General features: G+C 44.7%; 1 protein-coding gene across 1 annotated transcript in view; it reads left to right on the top strand.

Annotated features, from left to right (window-relative positions):
* Positions 1 to 233: 233 nt before the first annotated feature.
* C1H14orf132 (chromosome 1 C14orf132 homolog) overlaps positions 234 to 23,795 on the top strand; it is a 40,601-nt gene continuing 17,039 nt past the window's right edge. Inside the window, exon 1 of the mRNA XM_028716786.2 lies at positions 234 to 673. Coding sequence (XP_028572619.1) covers positions 647 to 673 — 27 coding nt within the window. The 5' untranslated portion in view covers positions 234 to 646. The remainder of the gene's footprint in view (positions 674 to 23,795) is intronic.

Genomic DNA, 23,795 nt, shown 5'->3' with positions numbered 1-23,795 from the left:
TCTAATGAGTGCTTACGAACAACGGAGATGCTGTACGCTGGGAAAACAGAAGTGACCTGTTGAGCGTCTGCCTGCCTCTCATATCATCCGGTCATTTTTTTTTAAGGCTCAGGAGACCTGCCAAGGTCCATCTGCGTGTGCGTAATGTGTGTGTGTTTGGCATCGTAGCTGGGGACTCAGGTGGTTGGCTGGCTTAGCAATTTCCTTTGCACGAGGCAGAAGCCGGAGCAGGAGGCGGAGAGAGGAGAGCCTGTCCCCCTTTGTCTGCTGCTGCGACTGAGCGGCCCGGGAAAGGGGGCGTGGCCAGGCAGCAGCGAAGGCGGCTCCTCGCGCGGACTAGTTGCTTGTGGAGACTCCAGCTGGCGCCGCCGCCGCCGCCGCCACAGCCAGCATCGGGGCGGACCATGTTCCGAGGAAGCTGGGGACAGCCAGGCAGCCGCGCGGGCTCCGCCACCCCAGGGAGCTGGAACTGGTAACGCGCCCCAAGCTGCTGCTGGGGGAGGCCCCTCCCCAGCCCCCCAGAGACGAAGCCACGCCGGGGGGCAGCAGCAACCTCAGCACCAGCTTCACCGCCAGCTCGGCGAGGAGCACCAACAACAACAGCGCCAGCAGCAGCAGCAGCAGCACCTCGGGGTCCAGCAGCACCATGGATCTCTCCTTTATGGCCGCGCAGGTAAATGGCGAGAGGCGACGTCCCGACCCCACCCCGTCGAGGGTCCGCTGAGCCTTCGAACCGCCCCTCTCCGCGCCCCCCGAATATTGGGAGGGGGTGGTTTGCAACAGCGGATACCCCCCCCCCAAAGATGCGTGGGTCATCCATCTCTGACATCCGTAGCCGTCGTGATGGATGAAAGGGGATTTTGCGTAAAGCGCTTAGGATTCCAGCGGAACCGCTTTGAGGTTCTGGGCGACTAAGCGGAATACAAGTGAATACAGTGAAATGAATGGAGGAGGCTTTGGATAGAGGGGCGACCTCGAAGCCGCCCCTCGCTAGGAAAGGGTGTTGCGGTTGCACAGGTTTCTGGGTGGATGCTTTGAGATGCACTGCCCCCCTCCTTTTCTATTTTTAGGCGAGGAACAGGAGGAGGGGAGTGGGGAAGCCTCTCTGTCTCTCTCCGCTCCCTCTCCCCCTTTGTTACTTTCCAGTAACAAGAGGTTTTAGGGCTTAGTGAAATAACCCCGAGAAGAACGTGGGGATGGAGGGATAAAGAGGTTTGTGCAAGATTTTTGTTTCTCCCTTTATTTTGAACGCAACAAGCCAATTTCCCCCTGAAGGAGATGAAGGGCTGCGTCTGCCTTGCAGCAGCAAATAATAGAATTCTCCAACTGCACTGATTTCTTTCATTTGCTTAAGACGTTTCTGTCCCACTTAATAATTTGCATTTCTAATAATAATAATGTATTATCCGTCCTTCACCCTAAGGTCCCAGGGTGTATGCAAAATTCAGTATGCTTGGAAACCTGTTAACTGTGGGATAATTAGATTTGGTGGTGTGTAGCATGAGGAAGTACACTTCCCTGTGGGGATAAAGCAGATGGGTAGGAATAATTTTCAAACCCCCCCCCCAATACTTCTATGTATATATAATGTAACAGCACTATCCTCTATGTTTACTCAGAGTAAGCCCCACTAAGTGCAATGGGATTTACTCCCCATTATATAGATATAAGACTAGAGCTTTACCTGTGCTTGTCTACTGAGAAATAAGCCCCACTGTCCTGCTCTGTGCCTGATCCATCCATCTTTCCATCCTCTCTGTCTTGACCTACCCATACAGTACAGCCATGCTGACTATGGATGATGGGATTTGTAGTCCAAAACATCTGGGAAGTATCAGGTTAGCAAAGTTCGATCTACTGTTAGATTTCTGGCTTGCAGTAGATAACAAAGGATTTCCAACACACAGTTGTTTAACAATAGCAGCAGCAGCAGCAACAGCAACAACAACAACACAGGGAGAGAGAGAGAGAGAGAGAGATTGAGTGAGAGAGTGTTAGCTGCTGATATGAGTGGGGGACAGGGACTTAAGGGAAAACGAGTGCAGTTTTGTATGCGAAGACTGAGAACTGAGTTCCTAGGCATGCATACCACAGGTGCTCTGTTCCTTAATTCTAAGGGTGTATCCACCCCTTTCCTAAACCACTATTTTCACAGAATCATAGATATGTATTCTGGACTGGATTGGACTAGGCTCCAGCTGGCGGACTTCTGTATTCCAGGGTAAACAAACAGTTGATTCTGCAAGCTTGATGTCTACCCACCTCTGCCTTATGGTAAAAGGTTTAGTAGAGCCTCAATGAAGGATTAAAGTTTAATTTCCTATATGGAAGAGTTGAAGGGAGAAAGCTCCTGCCGATTCTTATCTCCCCAGCTGGTTTCTTGACTGACCTCATATAGTGTCAGTGAAGTCGGTCATAGGATAATCAGTGTTAGGAACTGAGATATGAAAGCTAGGAGCTAAATGGCACCTTAAGCCTAGGTTATGGGCACAACAACGGAATGTCTTTTTTAATAACAAGAATACAAAGCTGAACATGAATGAAATGCAGCTAAAATATTATGTTCATTTTTTACATGGTCTAGTCCTTCCCCTGCCCAGCCCACTAATATTCTTACAAGGGTCTCTTCTCCAGTCTTCAGAGAGTATCTGGAAGTGGGGAGGCAGAAAAAGGTCCTCTTTTCCTTCCTCTTCAGTTTTAAATCTGAAATCTTAGGCACAGAGCTCAGAAACCGCTCGCGCTAATGAAATTCCTCGTCGTAAAATGCTCCTAGAACATTGGGAGTTTCGAACACTGAGGACAATAGATCTGGTGTAATTCTACTGTTCTTCTTGTAAAAAGAAGAAGAAGAAAAGCCATCTTTGGGCATGACTAACCAAGAAATCGTCCTTCACAGTCCTAGTGAAATGAACAAGAGGCGCATGAGAACATGGGTGCCTTTTTGCGTGGTTCCCATAAATTAAAATGGACTGTGTGCAGGTGTATATCTTAGAGTGCTCATTGTTTGGAAAGGTGGGTTGTGGTGGTGGAACTCCACTCACCAAAGTAGATTTAATCAAAGTTTCCGCCCCCTGGATAAGTATGCACCCAGAGTATGTTTTGAAAAGTTTCCTGTCTTTGCCATAAGGGTAGCTGAAGTTAGAAATCTCAATAATAAACAGCACCTCCAGTTGTCATTGATCATTACTGGCACGCTTTCTCTCCCTTTTTCTCAAACATGGCATCTTAACAGTAGCTTTAGGAGCACAGCCAATATATTCTTGCCTGCTGGTTACTATCTAGCTGTCTGGCCCATTCATACTTATTGCAAAGCTTCGAGCTTATGTCAGGTGATTTCACGTTAAATTGAATTAGGCTGCATTAAGGAGAGATGAAATATTTGTCTGCTGGTAATTCTGACAGGGTTCCCCACCCCCCCGCCTGACATAAATGCCTGTCTCTTCTCTCGGGAAGGGATGAAGACCAGTTGCGAAATGGCTCTCCAGTTACTCAGTTACATTTTGCATGATGTATTTCGGTAATAGGGAGAGCCAAAATAACGTGGTTGTTTTATACCATAGCTCAATAGCTTTGCTTTCAGAAGGTCCCAAGTTCTGCCCTTGGCATTTGTAGGTAAGGCTGAGAGAGAACCTTGCCTAAAACCTGACTTAGTACAGTGGTACCTTGAGTTACAGACGCTTCAGGTTACAGACACTTCAGGTTACAGACACTTCAGGTTACAGACTCCGCTAACCCAGAAATAGTACATCGGGTTAAAAACTTTGCTTCAGGATGAGAACAGAAATCGTGCAGCAGCAGCAGCAAGAGGCCCCATTAGTTAAAGTGGTACCTCAGGTTAAGAACAGTTTCAGGTTAAGAACGGACCTCCAGAATGAATTAAGTTCTTAACCCAAGGTACCACTGTATATAAAACATCTTAGAATTACAGAATTGTAGAATTGGAAGGGACCACAAGGATCATCTAATCCAACCTTCTACAGTGCAGGAATAATAATTTTATTATTTTTATACTGCCCATCTGACTGGTATTGCCCTAGCCACTCTGGGCAGCTACCAACAAAAACGTAATAAAACATCAACTATTAAAAACCTCCCTATACAGGGCTGCCTTCAGATGTCTTTGAAAAGTCAAATAGTTGTTTATTTCCTTGACATCTGATGGAAGGGCATTCCACAGGGTGGGCGCCACTGCCAAGAAGGCCCACTGCCTGGTTCCCTGTACCTCACTTCTCACAGGGAGGGAACCAGTTTCTATGTATCTTACATTGTATTTAGTTTATGTATTGGATTGCATGTTTATCATACCCTCTCTTTGTTCTACATGTGCACTGCTCTGATACAAACATGAAATGGTTTCCTACTATAAGACCTGCTTGCAATATTTATGAAAATGTGTGGAATTTTTGCCCGACAGGTGGCCTATATTTATGATTTAAAAAAATTGGTTAAAAAAAAATCTATAGAGGGAAGGATGCAAACTGCAGCGTTTGGGGGCAAGAATGAACTTCCCTCAGTCCTGAGTTGCTTGTGTTTTGCAGAGCAAGATTCAACCCTTGCTTCCCATTCACAATTCACAAGCCAACTGAATTGATGTAACTGAAGCAGGGGTCAATATAGCTTGCTCTCATAAGGTCCACCATCTCCTTGAATTGCTTTTGCAGGAACACAGGTGGGACCTGCAACAAAAGGTTGCAGCGTGGCGTGTTCCTCCTGTAGAAATTACTAATTCCATTACAACCCTGTCCTGGTATACACATAACACTAAGCCATGATTTGGTTAACAAACTTTGAGTTAACCATGAGTTTCCCCACAGTTGATCCAACAAACCATGGCATGCTTCTCTGAAGTTTAGTTTGTTTCCCAGCTATTCTTGTCTTGTGCCTTTGTTGCTTGGTGAGAGAATGGGAAGGGGAGCCACTGGAATAATTTCCTATTTCCAGGGAGCTGTTTTGCTTCCATAATCAAAGAACCTGTCAAGTTGTGGGCGAACATAGCAGCCGACACAGCGATTTCTCCAGAGCAGCTCTTTATTTGTAAGCTGGACAGAACTGAACAGCAAACAGCTCAGCTGGTCTGCTTTTATAGGCAGCCGGCTGTCAACATTGTAGCAACAACAACCCAGGGTTTCCCGCCTAAAATAACTGACGTGGACCTGAGTGGAGGGAGGAGGCTCCAGAACAGGTATGATAGGAAGTCCTCCCTGTCTGGAACTACATTCCCTTGTGTGTCCACTCCAGGCAACAGGAAAATGTTGTCTTTGACTGCTTCAGTGAAGATGACATCCCACAGGAAGGGACCACAAGGGTCATCTAGTCCAAATCCCTACAATGCAGGAATCTTTTTGCCCAGCGTGGGGCTCAAACACAAGATTCTGAAATTAGGAGTCTCATGCTCTGCTGACTGAGCTATCCCTTCAGCATCCCCATTCTCTAGGACAAGAGTTTTCCCACTTCATGCCTTTGAGTAGCTCTTTCTACAGGAACTTGTGTGTTGCAGAGAGCCAGGGTGGTGTAGTGGTTAGAGTGTCAGGCTAGGACCTGGGAGACCAGGGTTCCAATCCCCACTCGGCCGTGAAGCTCACTGGGTGACCTTGGGCCAGTGACTCTTGCTCTGCCTAACCTACTTCACAGGGTTGTTGTGAGGATAAAAATGGAAGGGGAGAGAAATATGGACACCACCTGGCGTTTTTTCGAGAAAAGGTGGGATATAAATGTAATGGGAATTTTTTTTAAAAAGAAAAGAACACATTGTCAGTAGGCGTAGAATGGTGGCTAGGTGTATAGAGCCTTATTGTTGACTCTCGGGAGCAAGGAATGATCATTTCTGAATGAGCTTTGCAAGGGAAAGTTGGTTTTTTGTTGTTGTTTAGTCGTGTCCGACTCTTCATGACCCCGTGGACCAGAGCATGCCAGGCACTCCTGTCTTCCACTTCCTCCCGCAGTTTTGTCAAACTCATGCTGGTAGCTTCGAGAACACTGTCCAACCATCTCGTCCTCTGTCGTCCCCTTCTCCTTGTGCCCTCCAGCTTTCCCAACATCAGGGTCTTTTCCAGGGAGTCTTCTCTTCTCATGAGGTGCCCAAAGTATTGGAGCCTCAGCTTCAGGCTCTGTCCTTCCAGTGAGCACTCAGGGCTGATTTCCTACGTTTGATCTTCTTGCAGTCCATGGGACTCTCAAAAGTCTCCTCCAGCGCCATAATTCAAAAGCATCAATTCTTCGGCGATCAGCCTTCTTTATGGTCCAGCTCTCACTTCCATACATCACTACTGGGAAAACCATAGCTTTTACTATACGGACCTTTGTAGCTGGAGGCAATTTAAGCTCTCTATCTTTCTCTGTCTTTTTCTGAGGCACAGCATCTGAAGATGTTCAAATGTTACTGAAGAGGGAACAAGGCAGAAATACTGAGCTCCTGTTAGTGGAGCTCATGCTGATTGCATGGCCCTTTTGTGTTTCTGGATCTTAGAAACAGAGGAGGAGCAAACAATGAATCCTATTTGTTATCTGCTTGCAAATGTAGGCCTTCCAAGTTTCGCTCGTGGCCTGTGTATAAGTATCCATGACAGTAATGAATGTACCATTCCCGTTTGGCAATGTATTCTTTTCTGGAACAAATCCAAGGAAACAAGCTTTAAAAAGAGAAAGAGGTTATATTTTTTTCCAGGGGTTGGGGAAAAGAGAACCTGGTGGAGACGCCACATGTTAAAAATGCATGAATACCTGCCTAGATGTGGCACACAGACACCGACTGCTCAGAGATGAAAAACACACAGCTTCTTTGATGCTTGGCAGCAAACCTTCATAGTGTGAGTATTTGGGTTTCTCTCATGGGAAGCTGTTGACCTGGTTCCTAAGATAAGTTAAGGAAGTTCATGGAAGGTACCTTAAGATGTAGATTTGAATTTGTGCAATGCAGGTTATGTCAGTATAGTGGTACCTCGGGTTAAGTACTTAATTTGTTCCGGAGGTCCGTTCTTAACCTGAAACTGTTCTTAACCCGAAGCACCATTTTAGCTAATGGGGCCTCCCGCTGCTGCTGCGCCGCTGGAGCACGATTTCTGTTCTCATCCTGAAGCAAAGTTCTTAACCCAAGGTACTATTTCTGGGTTAGCAGAGTTTGTAACCTGAAGCGTCTGTAACCTGAAGCGTATGTAACCCAAGGTACCACCGTATATGGCTAACAGGAAACAGTAAGTAATTGGTCCCATCGCTTGGCTCTGGGGCGCCATTTTGCTTCGGTTTCATCTGCCTCCCAAAGCCCCAGTTTTGCACTTGGTTTCATTTGGGGGACCTCAGGCTTCTGGTGGGTGGGGTGGAAGCAAAGTCAATTCAGCAAACCTGAGATATGTCCGTGCCATTCCAATGGGCTTCGTCAGATGCCTGTCCACAAAAGCATGCTCTGTGTTGGAAACGATAGTCTTTGGAACATATTGCTTGACTATGTTGTTGTTTTGTGCAACAGATGACCAGACAGTCAACCCCACTAAATTGTTTTAGTTCTTTAATTCTTAACAGGAATGTGTCTGTGGCTTTCAGTTGCATTATTTCTCTCCTATATATACCATATTTTTCCATGTATAAGACTATATTTTTTCCTAAATTTTTGAAGTTTAAAATAAGGGGTCCTCTTATAAATGGATAGTGCATGGTGTATTTTCTTAATTTTGGGTTAAAAAAATAGGGGTTGTCTTATACATGGGGGCATCTTATACACAGAAAAATGCAGTAGCCTGGTGGGGAGGGGAGAAGGGTGAAGCTGCAGTCATGCATGCTGGCCCCTTGGAAGGTGGGGTGGAATCTAGAAATAACTGTAGTGCAATGTCTTTTATTAGGACCAACTAAATATCACAAGGCAGTGAGGAATCGTTTGCCACCTGCTGCATATGCCTACCTGAACCTTAAGGCTTGGGGCTGCAAGAAGAACTGAAACTGTGATTCTTCTTAGGATCCAAGCTGGGCTAGTCTGCCCATGAGGCAGTTGCCTCAGGGCTGCATGGCTCTGGGTAGCTGGGAGGGGTAGCTGGGAGGGGTGGCAGATCTGGCCCTTGTGGAGCACAGCCAGTGGGCAGATGTGGGTAGATGCAGGCATGAAGCAGAGGAGGAGGCAATAGGCATCCACATTCCCTTGGGGAAACACCCTAGGAGATTTTCGGGAAATGTTTTTCCCACACTGGTGGTGACGACAGATGAGTAGTTTGATCCAAATTGCATTAAATGGTGAACCTACGTAATTCGTTCTTTCCGAAACAATGCACAAACCGAAACAGCCCTCCTTTGAAATTTGCACTTCTCTGAATTTTGCCACACATTTCTCCAGCCAAGTACTGTGCACAAAAATGCAGATACTAGGGTAAAGTGTGGGTGAAGGTGTATATATTAGTGAAAATAACATGCAGAAATGCATGATATTAAGGGAAAGCGTATTGCAAAAAGAAAAAGTGCATGTTAGGCAAAATTGCATGTGTATATCAGGAGAAAATTGCACTAAAATGCTGATGAATTCTCATTAAAACTTTTTTTAAAAAATGCAAAGTGAGGTGGAAATGTGGAGAATTGGATTTAAAAATGGACAGATTTGCCAGTCCTTGGTCCAGAATCTATAAAACTACCTAACTGCACCACTGTAGGACAGCACAGATTTCTATAACACAGCAGAAGACTCCATTCTGGCTGCCACACAGACATTTTGAGGTGGGGAGCCTCTACATAGCCCTAACTTCCCCAGTGGGGTTTTAGAATGCTTTGGCCAAATCATGCCTGTAGGGGCTCCCATAAGACCATTGTGTCCAGAATCTAAAATTGCCTAATTTCTCCATTGGACATTGGCCTGCTTGCTTAAACATCATGATCTATGGCAGTGCAAGCAGGCAGTGTTATGTCTTCTTAATAGGCCTCCTTTGGGGGGGGGGTGTAGAAAGCCCTATCCACCCTGGATAGTGCTGTATTAACTCTTTGGCAGGGAAGTCTGTGCCAATTTGCAGTCTGCCAAATTGAAAAAGCATGCACACATCATTCACATCCCCGATGTAACTGAAAGGGTGATCATCGTTTTGTAGTCTGGACCCCATTGCAAAGAGCTAAACTTTCTAAACAAGCATGCCTAAGGTTTCTTTTCTCTATATCCAGCAGGGTTCAGTTCTTGACAATTGATTAGTTTCAACGATTGGGTTAAAATAAAGGGGGAATCTCATCCCAATCATAATTTTGCAAGCCAAGCATTTGGTCTAAAGTGGAAATATTATTCTACCTGGCTCTTGTTAGGATGTCATGTGTAACGGTCTCATTTGACAACCCCCATTTAGATCCTTGAAGTGAAATGCGGCGATGTGGAAAATTAGAACAATGTCGCCAGGAAGTTCAGCAGTGACCAAATGTGTTAGCGCAGGCAGCGCTTCCACGTGAAATGCTTCGTGGCACAAAATCCCTTCAAGGAGTGTGGAATGTTAATCCTTCGACACTCAGTTGATCCATCAAAACCTCCAGCTGTCAAATCTGCTAGGTCCTCTGCGAATGTGATGCACCGTAGCACAAAAGTGGGGCATCGCTGGTGGCAAAGCACTAACCAACCTGTGCTTTGGAGACAAGATTAGGATTGCCCAAGGTGGAATTATCCTTTTAGGTAATTCACTGTCCGGCCAGAAGGCCTTGGATAAATAGCATCAGTTGTGTCTTCTCCTACATACGCTCAAAACGAAAATGTGGTTGCTTTGGCAGGAACTTTAATTGTATCATCATAATGTAGTGATGCAGAATGGGAAAGGGCCATAGCTAGGTGGTAGATCTCATGTTTAGTCCCTGGCATCTCCAGATAGGGCTGGGGAAGACTCTTGCCTCAAACCCTGGAGAGCCATTCATGACAAGGAAGCTTCCTGTGTTCAAGATATATGGAGTAGTGGTCAGAGTGTTGGTCACACAAATCCCTACTCAGTTGTGAAGCTCACTGGGTGACCTTGGGCCAGCCATGTTCTCTTAGCCTAACCCTCTTCATAGGATTGTTTAGAGGAGAAAATGGGGAGGAGGAGAACACTGTATGCCACCTTGAACTTCCTGGAGGAAAGGTGGGATATAAATGAAAAAATAAAATAAATATAAATTTATCTTAAATGAGATTGGTAGGATCAGCAGTAGTGTTTGTTTTTGGGGGTTTTTGGTAAATAAATTTATATTAGTTTTTCACAGTTACATTTTCACAAATAAAAACAAACACCTTTTAACAAACCTTTTCTGAGATTCTTTAAATCTCTGGACTTCCCTCGTTACCTTCTTCTGGTTACTTATATTAACCAATTTCTTCTGCATATCCATTCTTAAACTTTTTCCATTATTATTTCCCTTAATTTTATCTAATTTTCTACTAGTTGCAAGCATTTACTTAAAATCCTGCCAATGTTTCAGCTTGTTTACAGTATTTTTGCACATAAACAATAAACAATTCCCACTCTTTGTTAAATTTCTCGTTATCGTAGTCTCTGAGCTTTGCCGTTAATTTTGCCCTTTCTGAGTAGTCCATTAGCTTGATCCGCCATTCTTCTTTCGTCGGTGTCTTCCCTCCATCTTTGGGCTAACAGTATTCAGGCGACTATTGTAGCATACATAAATATTTTCTTCTGTTCTTTAGGTAGTTCAGTTCCTATCCTAATAAGAAAGCTTCTGGTTTTTTAACAAAAGTCATTATAGATCATTTCCCAGAAGCTTTTAATAACCTTACATTCCCACCACATATGATAAAACGTACCCTCCTTTTCTCTACATTTCCAACACTTATTAGAAGTAATTTTTAAGTTTCTCCTGGATATTTCTCTCTCTCTCTCTCTCTCTCTCTCTCTCTCTCTCTCGTGTGTGCTCACTTGCTATTCACAATGCATTTCTGAGAAGAGTAATACACATAGGGTTGCAGTTGGCTATTTAGCAAAAAAGGTTAACCTGTTTCTCAAATCCCGATTAACCCCTATTTGTAGGTTTAAACAGATTTTGCATGCAAGTACAAGTGAATTTTTCAAAAGTGGATAGTGTGCATAGGTTTATATGAATGAACACACATGTATACCTGCTTCAGTTGTTCATCTTTCAATAGTTGTGCTTTGTTTGTGGTGATAATGTTCCCTTTCTGCTGTTAGCCCAATTACCACTCATTCCCATTTGAGAGTGAATTTTGTACTCACAAGCCCTAAAGGTTCCAGCAGTCAGCGAGTTGGAAAAATGCTTTAAAAATTCTGTTCACATCCCTTATTGGCTACAAGCGTGTTTGAAATCATAAGTTGATAAGAAAGGCTGTCCTGGCTGCAAGAGGCCAAATCCCTTGTGGTGTCTGAAAATTCAGCGCTGTACATTTTTAGTCATAACTGGAATTTCTCTTTCTGAGTTTCCTAATGCCCAGCAGGCTCTGAATCTAGAAAATGAAGAATACATTACAGCTGAATTGCCTGACTTGCTTGCAAAATTATGCAAGGTGCCACCCGAAATACTGATACAAGCCTCCTGCAGCCTACATTTCAGATATCTTGGACCATTATCTGTGCTGGCTGAGGCTGATGGGAGTTTCAGTCCACAACATTGGACTGGGGGAGGTTGGGCAGTGTCATTGTCTGGGGTCCAAGTTTGATTTGCAACCACAAAGCAATGAGTGCCAAAGCAAATGAATACAGTGCAGTCTATTGGGCTTACGGAGCAATCCGATACATGTCTACTGAGAAGTAAGCCCCACTGAATTTAATAGGGCTTATTCCCAAGTACAAGGTTGCAGCCATACTTGAACTGACATTAAAATAAATGAGTTAATGTCCTAGTAAGGCTGTTGGGGTTGACAATGTTCATTGCACAGATCAGGAAACACTCCAGCACCCCAAAAAGCAGGACCTAGATTTTGTAAGCTTTGGTTTCTGCTTGCACAGGGAGCTCCTCTTTAGGAATTTGCCAGGGTGATGGAGGCTGGAGAAAAAGAATACCCCACTCTAGGTGTGACACAACCTAGCTTGTTTGTTGGGGTCATAACCAACCAATCAGGAAGTGGCATGGGGAAACAGGGCTGGGTGTGACCTGAGTGGAGGATCTCCTTTCCTCCCTTGGGACTTAAAAGCTAGACTTCCTCAAACCTAGTTATAACATTTCCAAAATGTACAAAGCATTTTGCCCTGGGGTAATAGAATGGAAAGCGTTGTTGTTGTTGTTGTTGTTGTTGTCATGCCCGTCTGGCTGGGCTGGGCTGCCCCAGCCACTCTGGGTGACTTCCAACACACATAATAACATTAATAATAATAATGGACACCAAACATTAATAATAGCAACCAGATCCTATATAAAAGGTCACAATAACTTTAAAATAAACAACTGATATCAAATAAAGCAACATTCAGTAATCCATTAGAATCCAATAGTAAACAGAAAAATTAAACATCAGCAAATTATAATTAAACAGTTAACACTTATCAGTTGCTTACTTTCTCTCCCTCGATGCTTAAAAAAGGGGTGACACAGCAAATTTAAATTCCTAACTTTTCTAAGCTGTCCTCTCTTAGGAAACAAATTGCAATCGCATAAATAGTTTTTCTCGGGATGTTGGTGTAATAGACTTGTCTCTTGAATAATCACAGGGGTAGAGAGCTCATCTGTGTAATGCCAAACTATAGTTTGTTGTTACGTCTGAACTGAGTGACAGAGAAGTGCTCAGCTGCCTGAATAAGTCCATTCTTTCTCATTGAGTTTGTTGATTCAGTCTTCCACAACCTGGTGCCCTCTGGAGATGGTTGGGCTTCAGCTCTTATCATCCCAGATCATAGGTCATGCTGGCTGGGGCTGATGGGAAATTGGGAGTCCCACAACCTCTGGAAAGCACCAGGTGGGCAAAGGCTGATTTAGTTTTTAGACCTACTTAATATGTCTCTGCACATGGTTTTGGGCAGACTTCAATCATGGCAACACAAACCATTATCTAAGAGTTGTGATGCCATGATTCATCCATGTGGCTCAGCACGCAGAGCTGTTCCGTGTAACATGGTTCTGCTTTGCATTTAGTTTGTGCAGTCTTCTACCCCATCGCTTTTAGTTAGCCCTCCTCTCCCGGTTTAAACCCCAGTTCACTATAACGGTAAGACGCAATGAAAGGGCATGTGAGGACGCAACTGAAACAGATGTCTTAGGCATTGCTAGCACCTGTGAAATGACCTATTAGTGGAATAGCCTTTGCCAAAACAACGAGGGGGGGGGGAGCTGCCATTTTTGCAACTCTTAAATTTCACATTGCTAGCTTGAACATACCATGGAAATGACAGATGGCTAGGAGACTGAAATCAGACATTTTAATGACAGATTTCATGCTGAAGGTGAGGCAGATGGCATGCTTTCCTGGCAAGTGTGCTCAGAGATGGAAAAAACAGGAATTGGACAATAGAAACTTTTGCTGCGAAACACCTTGCCTTCCTCTGTAGATCATCAGCCTAGCACACAGAATGCCCTGTGTGCAGCAAAGTGTGTGTATGTATGTATGTATGTATGTGTGCATGCACACACTTTCTTGGAAGTCTCCACACAATACTGAGGCACCCTTGAATATTTTTACAGAGAGGCTCAGGATAGAGTTCATAACGAATTGGAAATACTTGCAACAAATCTTTGCAAACTTTCTAATGGAAGGGCAGCCTGCCGTATGGCTTAAGACGTTTGCTCTTAAAAACAGATTTAAGAGATGTTTCACAGGCCCATGGCACAATTTGCATAGATTTGTATAGAGTGCCTCTGGGCAAATTAAGGTGGCAGGTGGATGGGTGCTCTGTCGCAGTGGCCCATCGATATATTGAATTTTAAGTGCAGGACTAAGGGACATGAGGTTTGATGCCTAACATAGAAGTTCTGGTGCTCAGACCCTCTGGGAAAACCCATTAACAATGTCCCCTGTCAGGAATATCAGCGGAACATAGAAAAATGCCATAAACTTAGTCTGATGATTGGTCTATCTAGCTCAGTATTATCTGTACTAGCGAGACCCCGCTCTCCAGGGTTTCAGGCGATGGATTGAATGTGAGATGCTTTCATGCAGATGAATTTTCATGCTTTATTACTGAGCCAAGGGCCTGCTAGGCTCTCAGTGTGATGGCTCTATATCAAGTGTGGGGGACATTTGGCCTTCTAGAAGTTGCTGAACCAAAGCTCCACGCAGCTCCGGAAAGCATGGCCAATGGCCAGGGGTTGCTGGGGGTTGCCGTTGCTGTTGGCATCATGGAGTGCACCTCCAGGAGTGAAGTCGAACCACTGCATTAGGAGCACTGAAGTGGTGTAGTAGTTAAGAGCGGTAGACTCGTAATCTGGTGAATCGGGTTCACGTCTCTGCTCCTCCACATGCAGCTGCTGGGTGACCTTGGGCTAGTCACACTTCTCTGAAATCTCTCAGCCCCACTTACCTCACAGAGTGTTTGTTGTGGGGGAGGAAGGGAAAGGAGAATGTTAGCCGCTTTGAGACTCTTTCGGGTAATGATAAAGCGGAATATCAGATCCAGACTCCTCCTCCTCCTCCTCCTCCTCCTCCTCCTCCTCCTCCTCCTCCTCCTCCTCCTCTTCTTCTTCTTCTTCTTCTTCTCCTTCCTCTCCAGATTTGTGTGGGGTTTACTGCTTAGCCTTTTCTTCTCTCAAAGATATCCTGCAAGGCAGTAGAGGTTTAGGATCAGAGTTTTCCTTCTCCTAGATGGGCTACTTTCCCATGTTGACAAGCCCCATCTGCCCCTGACTACAGCATGTGCAAAAACTGCCTTCTTGACTGTTTGGTCTTGTCCACTCAATCTGCCAGAGCCCATCTTTGCATGCAGGTTTCGTCTAGGCCAGCATTATCTATACAGGCTGGCAGCTTTGCAATGGTAATGCCGTGTGCTTTAGAGTCTCATAAGTCACTTTGTGAAAGCAGGGCACCCTGAAAGTAAAAACAAACAAACCTCCGTTGCATCTCTGTTAATTTTCACTTGGTGTGATCTCTGTACAGGTGGTTGGCTGATGGGGAGTGGAAGATACCTGGCATGTGTGAGCTCCTTCCTTGGAGACCTTGGACTGGGGAGAAACTTGAGAGTCAGAGTTCTCCTTCTGTTCCTCACTTCCCTCTACAGCACGTGCAGAAGCCACCTTCTTGACTGTTGGACCCACTATTGGTCTCATCCACTCAATCTGCCAGGGCCTGTCTTATACCCACTATTTTAAAAGTTCTTAAAAGTGGGGTAACAATGCCTCTTGACAGGAAACGCTGAGAATTGTAGCTCTGTGAGATAAACAACAGCTCTCAGCACCATTAGCAAACTACAGCTCCCATAATTTTTGGGAGAGGAAACCATGACTGTTAAAAGCGGTAGCTTTAAATGTACAGCAAATGTGGCCTACCTCTCCGGTGAATGGAAGCTGATGTAGGCAGCAAACACAACCCATTCGTAACGATAAAGACTTCTGTAATGCTTGTCTCAAAGGTTGCTATTTGAATTCTACAGACTAATATTTTTACCACTTCAGATCATTCACTCCGTTGTATCTGTGCTGTGTTGGTGTTTGCTGACTGCGTCTTAATTGGAGGACGCAACTTGGGACGCAAGCCAGGTTCTTGTGTTAAAATAGCATATGTGGTGGCCGCTTGGAAATAGAACTGACAGGGCCTTGCTTTTGTGTGGGAAGCAGCTACCCATCTTGCAGTCGCTGTGTTAGCTATGGATCACAGCATCCACTCCTTCGGATGAAAAGCTTTGTAGTGTGGAATGGAGCAAAAGCAGATGTGCTGGCAATAGCAGCTTGGAGAAAAACCAATCAGGTCACATAGATGCATCTTAGAGTTCTAAGCAGGTACATTTTCATGTAATGCAACAAGTCTTTGTTTCCTTGCTGAAAGCTATACATTGGTATATTTACCCATACTTTTCGTTTGTGGGAAAGGCCATTGAATGAACAAGTAAAGAAGATTTTTTTTAGCTTATAAATATGGGAGCATCGTTCTTTGTTTTTCTTTCATCTGATTCTTTCATCTGCCACCATCTCTTCCTTGCTTTCGAGCCATTCTATTTACTCTTAAATGATCTCATTCTTTCATCCATAACAGCACAGTAGTGCTTTAAGAGAAATAATGATAGCACCATCAATAGCTTGTTGGAATGGGTAACTCTTTTGATAAGTGTCAGGGAACTGCCATCGGCTCAGGGGCGAGAGAGGGAAAGGCAGATGGATTACAGAGAGCCCCCAAAAATCTTGGGAAGCAGCACTTCCTCAGCGGAGGATGGAAGCCACGCCTCTAGTGGGGAGGAGATGCAGGGCTCGGAGGATGCAAGGCGGTGCCAGGACACCTTGCCTGAGCAAAGCAGGGAGGAGGGAGGTCCCCCTTTACCCAAGCCTTTCGCGCAGAGAGGGGAGGCGCAGACTGGGGGTCAAGAAACTACTCTGCTGGCGAAGATTCAAGGACCACCCACTCTCAGATTCTGCTAGTGAATGAGCAAGACATGGAATAGAGGCGCTCTGCATTGTAAAGGTTTTTAGCACCAATAATGAAGCTTTAGAACAGACCAGTGAGGCATCTTGCCTGATTGCTCTCGAGCAACCACCCGATAGCCTTAACAATAAGCTTCTTAATCTGAGCATTTTTCCTTTTCATCCAAGTACATCAGTAGCTTCTCCTGAGCATGCTAAGGCTTTGTTCAGAGAGCAGCGAAATCATAGCAGTTTTGCACACGTCACTTAAACTGTGCACCGGGAGCCAAACTGGATGTTTTCCCAAGATCCACAACTGATCTCTAGACTTTCCTTTTTAAATAAAAACTAAATGCAGTTGGGTTTTTTGGGGGGAAGGGGTGTGTGCTTCTAATTGTGATTGGTAACAGAGTGAGCAAAAAGGTGCAAGACTGCAGTCTAAGACAGTTCTTCAAGTTGCAACTGTAGAAATTAGAATCATAGAATAGTGGAGTTGAGGGACCCCAAGGGTCCTCTAGTCCAACTCCCCTGCAATGCAGGAATCTCAGCTAAAGTGTCCATGACAGATGGCCATCTAACCTCTGTTTAAGAACCTTCAAGCAAGGAGAGTCCACAACCTCCTGAGGGACAGACCATTTCTGTTAGCTCTTCAACCATAGTTTAGAGGTCCCGGGTCCTAAGGAAGTCAGACTGGCCTCCACCAGGGCCAGGGCCTTTTCAGTGATGGCTCCGACCTGGTGGAATGCTCTGTCCCATGAGGCTAGGGCCCTGCAGGATTTAACCTCCTTCCATCGGGCCTGTAAGACAGAACTATTCCGCCTGGCCTTTAATTTTAATTCAGCCTGATCTTTTATTTCCCTTTTCTTCCCCCCTCCCATTTTATGAAGATTACCCACTCTGAGACCCAACAGCTAATTCTCCCCTGGCCTCCTCGCTGGCCCAGGTAGGACCAATTCAGCCAGCTAGCCCTGGGGATTATCTAATGCTTGTTTCCCCTAAATTGATTTTTGAATTTTATTGTTATTCATGTTTTTATACTGTATTTTATGCTGATTTTATAATTGTTTTAAATTTGTTGTTAGCCTCCCTGAGCCTGGTTTTTAAACCGGGAAGGGCGGGGTATAAATAAAAAAATATTATTATTATTATTATATTATTTATTATTCAAGTTTAGCAAAGTCCTTCCCCTGGATTCCCATCCTCTTTTAGGCAAATGATGAAATGGGAATGCCAGCAACTAAAATTTCTAGGGGCTCACCTTTGTACTAAGACCATAGGAAGAGCCTTCTAGATCAAGCAACAGTCCTTCCAAGGCCCAACTTGTCCAGCATCTTGTTCTCACAATGGTCCACCAGATGCTGCTGAGAAGCCTGAAAGCAGGACGTGAGCACAACAGCGCTCTCAGCAACTGGCATTCTGAGATGTACTACCTCCCACAGCAGAGGTAGAGCATAGTGATAGTGTTGAGTTGCCATGTGTCCTCTTCTTCCAGGACACCTTTTTTTCAGGGGTAAATATTGTGTCCGGGTGGATTTTTTAAAATTTGCCCAAATGTCTCTGGCTATAATTTCTGGATGGGACATAGACATAACTGGTGGCTAAAGACTTGCTTTCCTCTTCTCTTTTCCTGCCCCCCTCAGCAGTAGACCACAGCTTCTATAGCCTACATATAAGGTAAAGGGACCCCTGACCATTAGGTCCAGTTGTGGCCGACTCTGGGGTTGCAGCGCTCATCTCACTTTACTGGCCGAGGGAGCCGGCGTACAGCTTCCGGGTCATGTGGCCAGCATGACTAAGCCGCTTCTGACGAACCAGAGCAGCGCACAAAAACGCCGTTTACCTTCCCGCTGGAGCGGTACCTATTTATCTACTTGCACTTTGACGTGCTTTCGAACTACTAGGTTGGCAGGAGCTGGGACTGAGCAACGGGAGCTGACCCCGTTGCGGGGATTCAAACCGCCGACCTTCTGATCAGCAAGTCCTAGGCTCTGTGGTTTAACCCACAGCGCCACCCGCGTCCCTAGCCTACATATAGTAGGGGTATTTAAACGAGAGTCGTCATAGCATCCTCTTTTTTGCTCTTCAAAATATGGCAACCCTACAATAGCGTCTCTAAGTAGTCATTCATAGCCCAATAGTCACACAGCACATAGTTAATCTATGAATTTGCTCCCAGTAGAGGTTGTGATGGCCACCAAGTTGGATGGCTTCAAGAGGATTATACCAGTTCATGGAGACTAACACTATCAGTGGCTACTTCTTCTGTCTTCACTGGCGGCCAGCATTCTAGGTTACCGCAATTGAATCTCTTTATGCTCTTCCTTAAATCATTCTATCATTCATTGGTGTTTTTATCTCAATGGAAATACTGTACCCAAAAACCTATCGTTTACGCTCATTAGGGTACTGGGTTTCGAGTACATTTTCCCCATCCTTTTTCATTATACACTGTAAACATTTTCCTGCTAGGAAGGTAAACCCCATAACCCTCTGAAATCAGTGACCTAATTATGTATGACAGTCATTAGCCCAGTGGAACAGCAGCCTGCCTGAGAGCATCTGTTTGAGAAAGCCCTGTGTTGCCGTTTTACTCTGATGCATTTGAAATGCAAATCGCAGCGCTAATTAGACAGCCTTTCTGCATCGAACCACATAGCTCTTTTCTCTTGAAGCTTGTATGCAACTGTCAGGCAGGCTTCAGAAGAGTTGGGGGGGTTTTCGCCTGTCGCTGTCCGCAGCATTCTCGTTTTCCCAAATGTGCAAGAGCGTTTCTTATGAGGGAAGCAATCTGAGGATGCATCTCTGTAACCTTGCATGCTCACAGAGCCACTCCCATTTCTTGGGGCCCTAATCTCCAAATCCTTCCATGCAGATGTGGGGTGTGGTTCTCCATGAAGCTGAGCCTGTGTGCATAAATATTGTTAAAATAGCCGCTCTCTTAGAACAGCCTCCTGGCTACAATAGTCACCATACGCCTCCTTGAATAAAAGACATCTTTCATTGCCTGTAGGGAAAGTGCTCTCTCTGCTGGGCTTCAGGGGACATCTGTCAACAATGGAGGTAGAGGATCTTTTCAAGTAAAGACTCCTAAACCAACCTAGTTCCATCATTTAAGCTCTACCGAATGTTTGGAGAAGGGGTCAGCAAACTTTTTCAGCTGGGGGCCAGTCCACTGTCCCTCAGACCTTGGGGGGGGGGGTTGGGCAATATTTGGGGGGGCGGCGGCGGGGAGAACGAATTCCTATGTCCGGCAAATAACCCAGAGATGCATTTTAAATAAAAGCACACATTCTGCTCATATAAAAACACGAGGCAGGCCCCACTAATAACCCAGAGATGTATTTAAAATAAAAGGACACATTCTACTCATGTAAAAAACACGCTGATTCCCAGACCATCCGCAGGCTGGATTTAGAAGGCAATTGGGCCACATCCAGCCCCCGGGCCTTGGTTTCTGTACCCATGGTTTGGTAGAACGGGAGTTCTGAGGCAAGGGGGCAGCCTTGTGGGGAGGAAAGTTTATCAATGGCCCACATAAGGGCGGTCTTTTATGTATTGGCAAAATGAACTACATCAGCAAAAAGAGGTCAAAAGAGGTTACAGATTCAGTGTAGTGGTGAGAGTGTTGAACTAGGACTTGGGAGACTAGGGTTCAAATCCCAACTCAGACATGATACTCTCACTGGCTGATCTTGGTCCAGTCAACTGCCTCTCAGCTTAACCTACTTACAGGGTTGTTGTGGGGAACAAATGAGGGAGAGAACCACCTTGAGCTCAATGAAGAAAAAAGTGGAATGTACTGTATTTTTCGCTCTATAAGACACACTTCCCCTCCTAAAAATTAAGGGGAAATGTGGGTGCGTCTTATGGAGCGAATGCAGGCGGGAGGCTCTGCACAGCACTCCCTTTAAAGAGCCTTGTGGAGCGTGTGTGTAGCTCTTGGGGGCATTTCCCCGAGGAGGGAGGAGGGCAGCCCTTCTCCCTCCTCTGGGAAAAGCCTCCAAGAGCCACACACACACTCCGCGTGCTCTTTAAAGGAGCACAGCTCTTGAAGGCTCCCCTTGCCCGGGAGAGGCTGCGCGTGGCTATCCCATAAGCCAGGATAGCCAGCAGGATCGCAGCGCTGCGATCCCGCTGGCTTCTGGCTTAGCCGTGCGCAGCCTCCCACCTTGCCCGAGAGAGGTTGTGCATGGCTATCCCATAAGCCAGTGATCCCGCTTGCTATCCTGGCTTCTGGGATTCAGAATATATTTTTTCTTGTTTTCCTCTTCCAAAAACTAGGTGCATCTTATGGTCTGGTGCGTCTTATAGAGCGAAAAATACGGTAAATGCCGTACATAAGTAATAAATAATCTTGTGTATCAGTCAAAAATTTATTTTTGCCTGTACTCAAACCATTGATATATCCCATCCAATCAGGCTGTCAGAGCTGCTTGTTTGTCTGTTTTAAGCATTTTATTTTACATGTGCTCATCCATCAATAAGGCTCCTGGAGAAGCTTGCATAAGATCAATAAAAACCAGACAGCCTTTGCCCACTGGCTTGCACCATAAAAGACACCATACAAAGGGGAAAATGGAGAGGGAAAGTAAACAAGGAAAGTCAGGTACTAGTTCTCGAAAGTCTTAAAATAACCAGCTGGAATAGAAACAATTCAAGGAGAAAGGTCTAATGGATCTCATCTCTCAGTAGAAAGTACCGAAAAGTCAAGATACGGTGCTAATGTGTGGCCCTGATCCAATTCAAAGATGTTATTGGCATCAAGCTTCAATTCATGAGGTGAGGGGAAGACCCCATCTGCCGAATCACCCCGATTTACCTTGTTACCCAGTCACCACAAAGAGTCAGTGCATACCTTGAATCAATTACTGCTTCAAGTTATTTCAAGGAAGAATTCATGGCAGCCATTTTGAGAAGCCATGAGTAGCATTCAACTAAGTCTTGCTCAGAGAAGGCCCTTTGAAATTAATGAACATGGCTCAAGTTAGGTTTGTTCGTTTCAGCGGGTTTATTCAGGAGTAAAAGGTACTTGAATAGCACCTCATGGAATCACATTTTCTCTCTCTCTTAAAACTGAGATCATGAAGAAACGTGCATATGTCACGAGGCCCTAGAATTAATTGGCTCACCAATGCACAGCGACGGTAATTCGATTAATAGCAAATGTTCTCAGAAAAGATTACTGAAAGGCACAGATTGAGTCATAGGTTGAGCTGGTTATTTTTCAGGCTGAATTTTCAGCACTGTGAATAAAATAACCAACAATGTAAACTTAATGTGCCCCATGCATTTTTGTTTTTAAAAAGAAATATTTACATTAACCGCACAAAATGTTAATTGCACACACATAAACAGTGCAAGGGCGAGTTTACTCAGCCTCCTTTCCAGGCAAATGTTACAAAACTAAACAGATCTCTTATGATTTTTCTCTGAGGCTCTGGTTAAAGGGAAAATCTTCCCATATGGTTCCTGTATTACATCTCAGAGCTGGCTTTTAATTCTTCTTCTTTACAGCAGAGCTTAACACTTTATCAGTTTATTTGCAAAGATTTCAGGATGCAGTGCTCGCCAGAGGAGTACTTTGCTTATGTGTGGTGATGGTAACATGACACAGCTTGGTTTCTTGGTTCCCTGGCTTTTGTTTAATAAAAAAAAATCATGCTTATGCTTCTGAAGCAGAAGGCAGGGATTAACACATGTGACCAGCTTCTGCTTTTGGTCTAAAATGGAAGGGATTAAGAACATCAGGCCCACCTAGTCCAGCATCCTGTTCTCACAGTGGCAAAACCGGCAAGCAGGGTCTGTGTGCAGCAACACTCTTCCCACTTGTGCTTCCCAGAAACTGGTATTCAGAAGTGTACTGCCTTCCAAAGAAGAGGAAAAACATGGCAAACATGGCTAGTTGCTGTTGATGGCCTAGCTATGACGACTATGTGTCTGAGGCAGGGCCGGTTGCTGGAAATCACAAGTAGGAAAAGCGCTGTTGCACTGATGTCCTGATGCTTGCAGGCCTGCCGTCTCATAGGCCTCTGCAGGATGTGAAGAAATACTAACTTTTGCCTGTCCTGAATCTTCCAAAATTCAGCTTCACTGGATGACCTCTAGTTCCTATAATACGAGAGAGGGAGGGAAAGACTTTTCCCTGTTCTAAAGTTAAAGATTCAGAACACCATAACTTTTCCCTGTCAAGGACAAAAGGAACATTTGTGATTTCAGGCGCATCAATGGCTGGGAAAGGGAAGGGGAAGGATAAACAGTCCTTACCTGCCACACAGGTAAGTTCAGAAGTGATGCTAAATGTGGGTTGCCAGTTTGGGGGGGAAGCAGTTTTTTGGGGACTCCTGCCCAGAATTTTTCTGGCACATGTTTTCTTTCCAGTGTTTAAGGTTGTTGCACTTTCTGTTGACCCGAAGAAAATACTAATTAAATGACATGGTCCTAATTTTTCGTGGGGAGGTGGGTCTAAGATGATGGTTGACACACCTCCCAGATTTCATAATTCGGATGAGTAGGGTTGGAGAAATGGCATAATAAAAGAAAGGGTTATAGCAGTTAGGCTTGAATTACTGTTATAACAACAAGGGTTGGTGCCGTGCTTTTTTTATTGTAATTATGTTTTAAATAGATCTCTAATATTTATATAGAATATTAATTTTATTAATGTTTAATTGTTTTAAATTATTTTTTCTCACCTTGTTTTTAGCTGTTCCTATTTTATCTGTAAGCAACCTTGAGTCCCTGTCAGGGGGAAAGGCTGGGTGTAAATAAATAAATAAGAATAAGAATATAAGAATAAGAATAATTAGGAATGTATGAGGGTTATATCTCTATGCAGCACTGTGGTTCTTGGCTAATGGGTCGGATAACAGCCTGGAAGGAATCAGCCCCAAATAGGAAACAGGATGTTTGACTGAATGGATCTTTAATGTCATCTGCACATTCTTCTGCTTATTGTGCTGTGGCAGTGATATAAACCTCATAGTACTGTTAAATCTCAAATCACAGTCCAACATCTAAAACTTGAGTGAACATCCAGTTATCTCATATTAAGGCACTTCACCAAGTTTCACTGCAGAAGGCATGTTGATATTCTTAGGGGGATATACAAGCCTTGGGCTGGTTCATTCTGTCTGGGGATGCCATTCTATAGAGGCACGTTGAGATGTATTTACTAAACTGAGTAGAGTCATTGCTGCAGGTAATGGCAGAAAATGCTTCATTCTCAACACCTGACAGTCAGCCACCTTGGGGATGCAATCGTAAATATACCTATTTAGAGACAGGTCACTGCCCGCATCAAACTGTAAGCCCAATGGCAATACTAGAATGTGAATTGTCCATGACAGCAGGACTCTCAAAGGAGGTGGTGTTGTTTT

This window comes from Podarcis muralis, chromosome 1 (genome assembly GCF_964188315.1).
Source record: "Podarcis muralis chromosome 1, rPodMur119.hap1.1, whole genome shotgun sequence".
NCBI classification, from domain to species: Eukaryota; Metazoa; Chordata; class Lepidosauria; order Squamata; family Lacertidae; genus Podarcis; species Podarcis muralis.
Note: the sequence above shows the minus strand (reverse complement) of the source record. Positions and strands in the feature narration are given on the sequence as shown.